Source organism: Eublepharis macularius, chromosome 5 (assembly GCF_028583425.1).
Source record: "Eublepharis macularius isolate TG4126 chromosome 5, MPM_Emac_v1.0, whole genome shotgun sequence".
NCBI lineage: Eukaryota > Metazoa > Chordata > Lepidosauria > Squamata > Eublepharidae > Eublepharis > Eublepharis macularius.
In genome coordinates, this window is record NC_072794.1 from 115,177,545 (window position 1) to 115,188,801 (window position 11,257).

At 42.4% G+C, this 11,257-nt stretch overlaps 1 protein-coding gene across 1 annotated transcript in view; it reads right to left on the reverse strand.

Annotated features, from left to right (window-relative positions):
- The window catches only part of PM20D1 (peptidase M20 domain containing 1), a 29,139-nt gene extending 18,134 nt beyond the window's left edge, over window positions 1-11,005 (reverse strand). Inside the window, exons 1-3 of the mRNA XM_054981462.1 lie at window positions 10,783-11,005; window positions 1,850-1,936; window positions 301-536 (exon numbers count right to left, since the gene is read on the reverse strand). Of these exons, the coding sequence (XP_054837437.1) occupies window positions 301-536; window positions 1,850-1,936; window positions 10,783-10,999 (540 nt within the window). The 5' untranslated portion in view covers window positions 11,000-11,005. The remainder of the gene's footprint in view (window positions 1-300; window positions 537-1,849; window positions 1,937-10,782) is intronic.
- Between the last annotated feature and the right edge of the window lie 252 nt (window positions 11,006-11,257).

Consider the following 11,257-nt stretch of genomic DNA (forward strand, 5'->3'; position numbering starts at 1 on the left):
TGGTAACCTGAGTGGGTGTTGCGCCACCATGCCAACTAACTGTGGTTGAACTTGAGCATGTGCTGTAAGAAATTGGTGAAGTATAGCAAAATACAGCCAACAACATTTTAACAAGGTCGCTTCTAAAGTTAGTAGAACTGTCTTCGGATTACAAAAATGTATCGAATGCTCGTCTTGCCACGTAATCTCTTCTTTTCCTTTGTATAGTAAATCATTATTCTTGTGGCACATCAAACTTTGTAGTCAAATCACAAAAAAACTTTGCATAACTCCAAAACTAGGAATGATGTCAAAACGTACCATAACAGAATTTTTGTTATCCAGTGTTCCTCGTCCATAGATAAACCCATCACGTTCCTCCGCAGAGAATGGGTCATCAATATCCCATCCTGGTGGGGAAGCTGGAACCACATCTATGTGTGCAATTAGCATGTAAGGTTGTAGCTGAGGGTCAGAGCCCTGGACAGTGAATAGATGGCTATATTCTCCAATAACTTCATGTTGGATGAATGAGGCAGAGAACACTGCAGGGAAGACTTTAAGAAGGAGAAACACAAGACGAGAATAAATTAGATAAAATTGCTCTGATTTTGAAGATATACACTGTATAAACACATCTGAAATCAGTGGATGCACAATGAAAAATACAGATTAAGTTTTTTTAAGTTTCACAAAGCTTGATATATTTCAGGGAATTATGGCTAGTTAAAAGGATAAGAAAATGAATACCCTACAGCTCTCTCAATGTGATGATATATTTGTATATATTTTAAAGCATAAAGACATCTGCGTTCACAGAGCCACTGTCATCTCTCCTGATGTCTACAAGATCTAAAAAACTCACTAAGCAGCTACAAACACTAATAGATTTTTATTGAATAACATTACAAATGCATCTTATTCTTTAAAAAAAATAGCAATATTACCTACTTGACCATTATTGGTCACCCAGTAAAATTAACAAGATTTAAAATGGTTAGGGCCAAAACAATAATAAACTAATAGACTTTTCTGAATAACATAATTAAGATCATATTTAGTAGTTCAAGCATTTATAGAATACCTTGATCTAGTTTGAATGAAACAGTCAAAGCATGCTTTGTTATTTGATCTAAGCCCTGAGCTCACATACTTTCCCTCCTCATCCTCTTTTCTCTCCTTGCATAATCCAATTCACTTAATAGTTCAGACAAACCACAGTTTGCCATTACATTCAGATTGGCAAAATATGGTTCATGTTGCCTTCTAAACCAAAATTAGAAACTAGGTTTTGAATTCTGCCTGAACTAGGAAGTTCTGGAATCAGAGGATGAGAAGGGAGGAGGAAGGGGAAGGACGGCCAGGCCTATATTATCACTATATCAAACATGTGGTTGAGGAGAAGGGATAATGGTCCTTCTATGGTCACCTTGCAAATTCACAGACGAAGTGAAATCTGAACACAAGACTTCCAAGTTCACAGTTTAGTCACTATGCAGTATGCCTACAACTGTTCATGGAATCACAATAGACCCAAGATTTTAACTCCAGCAGCATCCATAAGGACTCAACAGAAACACTTGCAATGCAGACAGATCCAAAAACCATCTAGAGAATAAATGCCTTTTAGGTATTTTATAAGCTTAATCACATAATGATAAATTGTATCTCAGAAGTCTTATTTTCTAACATCCCATAGCCTCTTTAGTTAGTTAAGTTGCACTTTTCAAAATAACTGCTCCCATTTTTGTGCATGCAGTATTTCAGTTCCACTGACAAATTGAATGAGAAGTCCGAACAGAGTTTTAGAAAATTTCGATATAGAAAATTCCCACCTCCTCTTTAAAAGCAGCAGTGCAAATTAAGGTACCTTTACGGATATAGGGCCCAAACTCTGCCAGGGCTGTTGTATTCTGGTCATCTGGTGCAAAAGAAACTGTTTGCAGTCGGATGGCACCTTGTAATATACAAGAAAATATTTTACCATTTTTGAAAGTGTAATGAGCTGAAAACTAGAAAACAGATTATTTACACAGACTATGCAGAAGCTATTATCAACAGACGGACAGCCAAACAAGTACTGCTCTGAGATTACAGTTATAAAATCTCTTTTTCTTGAACACCACTTGTTTTTGCAGTATGTTGCATCTCTCAGTGATATTCAGGTGCCTTCATTCAAATGTATGCAGTTGGTGCATCAAAGTCTGACTGAAATCCTCAGACTCCATGAGACAAGGTATGTCTGGTGGCTCACATAGTACATACCCCAAGATACCTACCCAATTAGAAGCTAATCCAGTAATGGAATTGAGCTTGTATTAGTGGTTCTACACTAACTTTAGATGGTATTATGGAGTTATAGTGGTGCTATAGTTATTGTATGAAAACTTATATGAAGATGTTTTAAAAAAATAAAATGGAAGTTCAGCAGCAGCAGGCATTTGTGGAGTAAATAACAGTGAAATACTGCTCTGTGACAGGTTACGTTACACTGTGCATAGCCGTGGAACTGGATCTGAGCCAGGAACAAATAAGATCTAATTAATTCAGCCTGACAATAACCCGTTTTGTACAGGCCAATTTCGCCAGTTCATTTCCCATACTGCAACAGTTTTTTTGTGACCATCTGCACATGATTGGCTGCCATGAGTAGTTACTCCGGCTATTATACAGATTTTCTGCAACTTTCCTGGGAACACTTATACCCCGACTTTTAAAAAAAATTGGTTTCTAGTTGGCTGTTTCCCCATGCACACTCTTTATTCCATCTTTTATTTTTCCACCCTCTTCTGCCCCCTCCCATCCTCTGTCAGCCCACTTCATTGTGATTGGCCACTGTTGTCTATCCAGCCACTCCCTTCGCCCTCCACTCCTCCCCCTCCCCTTCTTTTTAACATTTTTTTTTCAGATCCAGCATTGGATCTATGCACCAATGGGTTGAGAAGGAGAAATCCAGGAAACAGATTGATCCAGCATTCCAATGATGCATTATCATGCGTGCAAAAAAAAGGGGGGGGAGGAAAGGGCTGGCACTGTGATGTCACCAATGATGGCATCCAGCACTCATACATCCCAATGCATTTTGACACGGTACAGGCTAAAAAAAATGGCACCACATTGACCAAACATGAGAGGTGCAAAAAGGCCCTGACAAGCCAATTCCATGCCTTTTGGCTTGATTTCTAGGATAACGAGGAGGTACATCCCTGGTGCAGAAGTGGTTAATATCTAAAGGCTAAAGTCAAAAAGCACGGGCTATATTTTGCTTACAGGTATCACCAGAACTGACTCTCTGCACAGAAGTCGAGAAAAAGACACTTACTTTGAAGACATGGGTACTTATCACTTGCTTTCAGCTTTGCATTTGTGACTTGGCAAACAAATCATGTCAAATAGTGGATTATATTGGATTTGCACCTTCATATTTCATCCTTGGTCCTGTGTAAATTATCTAATGCTATGCAAGATTTTTTTTTTTGCTTAATAGCCAATCATTTTTGGTAAACTAAGGGCATAGCTAAGGGGTCCACCATTGTGTCAGCAGCTGTCAATCTCTAATACAGCTGATTCTATGATGTTACTAAGCCTTTCAAGACAACTTTTATTATTTTGGTGACCTTATACAGAGGTGTGATGCTGCTGCTCATCCTGATTCCATAGAATCCCTTTCCTCCATGTCTAGAATGGACCTGTTTGCCTGTGTCACAAAACTCCATAATGCTGCTGTAACTGGTTGGGAGGATTAAGGGGTAGATAAAGGGGCCATCTAAGGAAGGAGAGCGTAGATGCCCAAAGTCTGGCTGGACACTCACAAGACTTGGCCAGCTAGCAGAAGCAACCTGTGAAGGGCCTGCTGCACCTCTGTACTGGTCCCTCCTGGCAAGAAAATGATTCTAGGTAAGGAGATTAGCACTCTTCCCAGTTTCTTGCTGGAAGAAAAAAACCCAGTGCAACAACTATGCTCTAGAATTCAAAAGTGTTTGTTGAAGGGATCTCTAATTCAAAAATGTTAATAAAAGGGCCACTTAGCCACTGGCTGCTTGTTCTGTCCTTTAACCCTGCTGGAGTATTAGGAAGAAGGCTGGACCCTGATCTTTACACCACTAGTCATAAGGTATTTAGACTATAATAGAAAATGTGCTTAGCTAGTCTGATGTGCTTATGCTGTTATTTCTGTTTCTTTGGGTTTTGCCTGAGTCAAATGACCCCCAGTAACAACTTATTTACTCCCAATTCCACCCACGTTTTTCCTATTGTCTATACAAGACAAGACAAGACAGAACCTTTATTGGCATAACCGTAACAGTGTCAAAAACAAGTGGAGCCTGTTAATTGTTAAACATTCTAAACACACTTCTCCTCTTGTATACATGGTAAAGGAAGTTTGCCACCATTTAAGTGATTTCAACCTTGGTTGAGGCTAAAAGACTCACTATCTTACTCTCAACAGATTTGCCCTCCAGCGATTGCAGTAGGTAATCCAAATAAAATGCACGTAAATCATCATAAAATCTGCATGATAAAAGTACATGGGCTGTATCCTCGATTTCCAACATCCCACAGGGGCATAACCTTTCTCCAAATGGGATTTTTTTGAATCTCCCAAATAGGACAGCAGAAGGGAGCACATTAAAACGGGCCAACATAAATGCCCTTCGAATACAGGGATCGATTAAACAGGAAAAATATTCTGCTGGCGCATCACTAAATGGAATCCCCCATTGAACAGGAGAGTAATGTCCCGAAGCGAGGCTTCTAAGGTCTTGCATCTCCATGTCAACTAGCCTCTGTTTAATCCTAACAAAAGCATTCTTCTCAGATAAAAGATAAAAGATTCTACGTTGAGCCCCATCAATGTAATTTTCCTTTCAATATAGTTCAACCAGTCACACGTGTTAGACTTGTGTAACATATACATTATGAGACTATTAGGCCCGCTTCGAAAATGTAAGCGAAGCCAGAATTTGAAGGTTGAGATCCATGCCTTTGTAACTAAACGTCTCTGATTTGTCTCGAGGCAAATTGCCGCATAAGGTACGCAAGCTGGAAGCCCCAAGGTTTTCCTAAGAAATTTAGATTGGACTCTTTCGATCGCTTCGTTGGAAGCAGAAATCCTAATAGGAGCAACATAAAGTAGCTTAGCACATATTTTATAGTTAAACACTTTAAGGACAGCTGGTATAAATTGGTTTCCTTTCATGTAAAAGAAGTGAGAGATTGTGAGTTCACTGCTGTTCACTGCCCTTGCCGCTTCCCTAATATGAGTGGCCCAATTTCCACTGTAGTGGAAATGGATTCCGAGATATCTGAAGCTCTTCACCTGTTCAATGGAGTTACCTTGTACAGTCCAATTAAAGGGCCTCCAGCTTCGACCAAATACGATAATTTTGGACTTCTCAAAATTTAGGGAGTGCTTTTTCTTATCACAATAATTTAAGAAACGCGTCAGCATCTTTGTCATCCCGACTTTTGAGAGTGAAAGGAGTACAGCGTCATCGGCATACAACAATAAGGGGATGTGTCTCATTTCCAATTTAGGGAAGTGGCCATTGAAAGAGCTCAAAAAGGGTGCCAAATCATTTAGAAAAAGACTGAACAGTAAAGGGGCCAGAGTACAGCCTTGTTTGACACCCAATGTAATTGCAATCCTGGGAGTTAGATCTCCTTCTTTCGAACATCTGATCTGACAGGTGGTTTCAGAGTAAAGTTTTTGTATCAGGTAAAGCAAACGCCTATCGATCCCCATTAGGCTCAGTTTCTTCCACATAATATTCCTAGGCACTGAGTCAAACGCTCCCTTGAGATCTAAAAAGGCCGTGTATAGTTTAGGGCCTTTCCCTTTTCTATATTTATTTATTAGGTGACTAAGAACAACACAGTGGTCCAGGGCTGATTTACCTTTGCAAAAGCCAATTTGCTCAGGCCCCAGGATTTGCTGGTCTGAAATCCAAGCTTTGAGCTTGTTGGCCAGGTGGTTCGCATATAGCTTCCCTATGATGGATAAGAGACTAATTGGTCTATAATTATTAGGAAGCTGTGGATCACCTTTTTTAAAAATGGGTACTACAACAGCGTTCTTCCATTCTTTAGGAATTACTCCTGACCTATCTATAGCTGAAAACAAGGCAGCCAGGAAGGGGGCCCACCACTGAGGGAAAGCCTTAATAGCCTCAGGGGGGATAGCATCGGACCCCGGGGCTTTACCCAGTTTGAGTGCTGCAATTAGAGATTCGGTCTCCTCAGTCGACACTGGCTCCCATAGAGGACAATCCTCCAGATAGAGATCAAGTTCCTCTTTAGGACTGCACCTATTGTCCTGAAAAATCTCTGAATAATATTTGTGCCAGCAGTTCGCCGTAATTAAGTTGTTTGCTAAACTCTTTCTTCCCATAGAGTCTGCTATCAGGGACCAGAATTTCCTTGAGTCATTGCTAATTGTGGCCTGAAGGAGGGGTTCCCAGCTTTTGAGCAAGAAATGTTTCTGCTTGTCCTTATAGAGTTGGTGTAGAGCCTTTTTGGATTCAAAATACTCCGAAGGGAGATCCTCTAGATTTAATTTCCTATAACGTTGGTAAATGCCGCGTACACGCCTTTTCATCAACTGGCATTCGCTGTCAAACCACCCCATGTAGTGGCATCCCTGCTGCCCCCTTGCTGTTTTGCATACAACGTCATGGTCCCGGCAAGATCACTGACCAGGTTGTCATACAGCAGAATCCACTCTGATGGAGTGGCCTCTGATGCACCCATAAACTGGTCTAAGGTGTTAGGGATGAGTAGATTAGCAGTCATTTCTGCTGCCCTCTGTGACCACTTGACCCTGGGGAGCTTAGATAACGCACTATCACCATTCTCACTCCCGCGAAAGCTCCCAGGAGCAATATCAGAACTGTCTAACACCAGGGTCAACAGAAAGTAGCCACTTTCAGTACGATCTGATATTGCAAAGGCTTTCATCGTATCCCTCAGGGGCGGTGAGTTTAACATGTAGTCCACCACACTGCAACCCCTAGATGAGGCGAACGTAAATTCGCCTGGAGAGTCATAAGGAAACAATCCATTCAAGATGACAAGATTAAACCTTACACAAAATTGGGCCAGATAAACACCAGCCTCATTAACTGTTTCATCTTTAGAAAGTCTCGGTTCAAAGAAACAGGAGAGTATATCAGTCTCGACTTTCCAGCCACCTCTGCATTATGCTGACCCACCCTAGCATTGAAATCACCGGCAATCAATAAATCTGCCCCTGGATAGCTCTGCTCCACTTCCTCTAAATACTTAAAGAGAGTCTCCCAATGAGAGGACAAGGCATCCCTATCTGCACATGGAGGCAGATAAATATTAATTACTATTAAGACTTTCCCTGCACTCTTCAGCATACCAGCCTGAGCTAGGTGGCCACAATCCCCAAGGGGGCAGAGCTCCCAATTTAGGTTATTAGACCAAAGTATGGCCAGACCTGCTTGAGGACGACCAAATCTCTTCGTTTTAAAAGCACATAAGGAGTGAGCCCTAAATCCCTCCAAGGAAATTTCATCACAGGCCCAGGTTTCTTAGAGTAGAATCACATCAAACCCTGTAAGGAAGTTTTTAAGGGAGGGATCAGTAGACTTATTCTTCCAGCCAGCAATATTCCAGGAGATGATGTTAAAATTAGGGGATGCTGGCTCGATTCATTCAGTTTCCACTATTTGATTAAGTGTCTCATTCTCGTCATGGAACACACTACCATTTCTCGAAACTTTGCACTCTATTTCCCTATGAGGACGTCTGGACTCTCTGATCACTGACTCCACCTCCACAGGACACTGTTGAGTTCTTGCCGGCACACTCTCCTGAACTGCCTGTGGAGGTGTTAAAATATCAGAGGGGGGAAGAGTGCTGTTAATATCAGTTTCCATCACTGTCTCGTTAGTGACAAAGGCCATGGTCTGCTGGCTGCTTACACTAAGCTTAACCAACTTGTCCCTCAGTCCCCCCAGTCTATCAATCAATCCACGCTGTTGATGGTCCGGTAACTCAGTGAACATTTTCTGGACCTCCTCATCAACAAGATCTTCTTCTTGTGTCGACTCTGGGAGGATGATGTTTGAGTTAATCTTATTGACGAGAAACGCTTCTTTGACTATTTCCTTGGGATGTCCCTTACTTGGGGATGTCTTTTGAAATTGGCGCTGTGAGTCTAAAGTGCTTTCCCTCGGCAAGAGAGGCTCCATGATACCATTGCCAAAAACACGAGTTGGGAAAATGCCCTTTGCCCTAAGAGACCTTTTGTTCTTCAATAGAAGAGCCGCAAAATGGTGTGTACGGAAGGACAGAAGAACTCTGACTGTCCGGTTCACTCTAGGTAGCAATTCCAGATCCATTAACTCACCTACCTCCGGCCTATCACCCATCAAGACTTTCAGATGATTCATGGCCATTGCTCTGGTCCTCCAGTCTGGTGTCACGCCCCTATAAGGGTAGATGTACAAGCAGATCTTAGAGGCCCACAGAGTTAGCTGTAAAGATTTTTTTTTGTAACTATCAGGCTTTTGTCTAGCTTGACCAGAAGCCAGGTCTGATTTCTGTGTGGAGCCATGCTTTGGGAACATCTTCTTGAGTTCAGCCTGCTTAGTACACTCAGAGACAACCCTGTCGATCGTAGCGTCCTTACTGTCAGTGTGGGATAGAGTTTTGACTTGTTCACTGAGGGCTTCCATCTTATTATGCAGCAGCTGTAGCATTTTGCAAACATGATTCACTGTTCTCGCAGTCAATTGCAGCAGATCAAAAAAATCCTTGTCTGCTTCCAGCAGATCCTCCTTCCCTGCACCACAGTGCATCGTAAGGCTCCCCTCCTCTCTATCACACTCTGCCTCCTCCCTGGACATTAAACCACCAGAAGGGGCAGAGCCCAGCTCTTCTGCTGACACATCCTGGCTCCCCCCAGCACCTCAAAGCGGTTAGAGATGGAAATCTGAGGTAGGTAATAGTCATCGATTTTCAACTGTTTTGAGAGGGGCGGCGAGAGTTCTTCATCCTGTCTAGTGCGCTTACAGGATTTCATCTTGAGAGAAATAAATACCACAAACTAATTAGCAATGTGCTGGCAATAACCCAACAGTATGCTGCAATAGTTTAGAAACTCCACATTCAAGAAGAAGTTCTCTCACAGCTGTAAGCCAGATAATTTACTAAAACACACCAGTCCATGCTGATATCTTCGGCGTCTTTCCTGGGAGCCACCCTCCCTCCAAGAATTTTTTACAGCTGTAACTGTGGCTGTTGTTGAATAGCTTTTGGTAATCTTTCTGCAGCCCAAATCCACTCAAGTGACGACTAGAATAACACATGTAACATCCAGCCCAATTGCAGTAACTGCAGAAAGTCCTCCCAATTGTCTCTTGTCTTATCTTATCTCAAGAGTTGCGGGGTCTTTGCTAAGCAAACAAGCTATAAATTTAATGCAGCCAAAATATCCAAGCACCTCCTCAAAGTGTGAGGAAAATAAAAACAATCGAAAAAAAAGAAAAAAAAGGCTTAAAAGGTTTAAAACTACTTAGCGTCTGTAGAGCAGTAAAATCAGTCGGCTGCAGCAGTGAGTGGGTGTAGACCCTGGGACCTTTGGGAAAACCTATTGTCTATAAATAAATGCCTTTTCTGGTACTGGGAACAAAATGTTGCTATATTTCCTTGTGCATTCAGCACACACCCCTCAAACAACTTAACTCACTACCCCAGGGAAGGAAAGAAAGGCTAACTTTTCAGCAGCCTATCCTGGATAATGATATTTTTCTCACACAAGCCTCGGGTGGCAGACTTTTCCTTGCCTGTACACCCCCCCCCCCCGCAACCAGAGACCACCTAACAGAGCGACAAACTCAGGAACCAGACCCTCAACAAGCCAAGATGCTTTCCCCTCATATACAAACAATATGATTACAGGACCTAATAACATCAGCAATACTATCTTGGGCTCATCCTTTTGCTCATCCTCCTATGCAATATACATCATCATATCAATAATGCTCTTCTACTCTGTACATTGGACAGAGCATAGGAATAAATGATGTTAAAAATCACAATATTCAGAAAACACTGTATAAATATTTTAATCGTCCAGGACACTCAGTTGTTGATCTAAAAGACATTTCTACAAAAAAAACTTCAAAGGAAGAGTCCAATGGGCAATTACTGAATTAGCATTCCTCATGAAGTTCAGTACAATCTTGCCCATGTTTTAATATCGGCTTTGGATTTCTCTCTAACGACAGGTACTAATATTCTTGTTTTCATGCCACTGGAATTGTGACTTCTGTGTAGTCTGTACACAATTCTGCTTTGTGTGATCTGCACCTAAAAATCATGTGAATTTAGAAGGATCAGTGTAGATTTTATTTACATCGCACATAAAAGAAGAAATCTGCAAAGGAATTAAATGTTTAGAAGAGATCATTTATCCTATTTTTACAGCCCGGAAACACAGAAGGGGGGAAATAGCCTAAGTTCCAAAAGCAAATCCAGAACAATGAACACAACACTTCATAGGGCAGATAAAAACTATTTAAATAAACGTAATGGTAACTGAATGGTAGTTACATGGAGTACTGTGTCTTGGGAAGTTCACGATTCTCTTCTTCACGCGTTTTCTTCTTCTACGCACTTCGTAAACTGGAAAGATGACAAATTAGCCTGCCCAAGACTTAAGCGAGGGGAGAACTCCCGGGGCAACGGCCTGAGGCTGTGGCACCAGTTTCCACCTGACGGGGGCGTTGAGGGGCTACTTCCCGTTGCTTCTCTCCCACACCCTCAGTTTACCTTTCAGTGCCTCCTTTAGCTCCCGTCGCTCCTGGGGGCTAAAAGCGGGGTCTATATGCCGCTCTCCCTTCCGCGCCCAAATCGTAGGCGCTGACGCAGGGGGCCGCACGGAGTAAGTTCGAGCAAGCACCACGACCAAGAGGGCGACCGTTGCCCCCAACAACCCCCAGAGAACAGCCCATAGCACCCCTCGCGAGCGAGGGCTGAGCGCCGCCATTTTGCTTCGCTTTGCTGCTGACTTCGCACTCTGACGGCCGCCGCTGGGGGGGCCTTTCCAGACAGGTTCCTCTTTGCAAATCATTAGAGGACCTGGTTATTCATCACACGGGCATGGAAGGCTTCTTGACAGCCGCGTCGTGACAAGAAGGATCCCTTATACTTTCTAGCGCTGTTGTGGAATCCTGCGTACGGCTTGCTTGGAAGGAAAGTTGCGCTGAAAAAGCGGGGCAGGGCAGCTTATAAACGTGCATAAGAT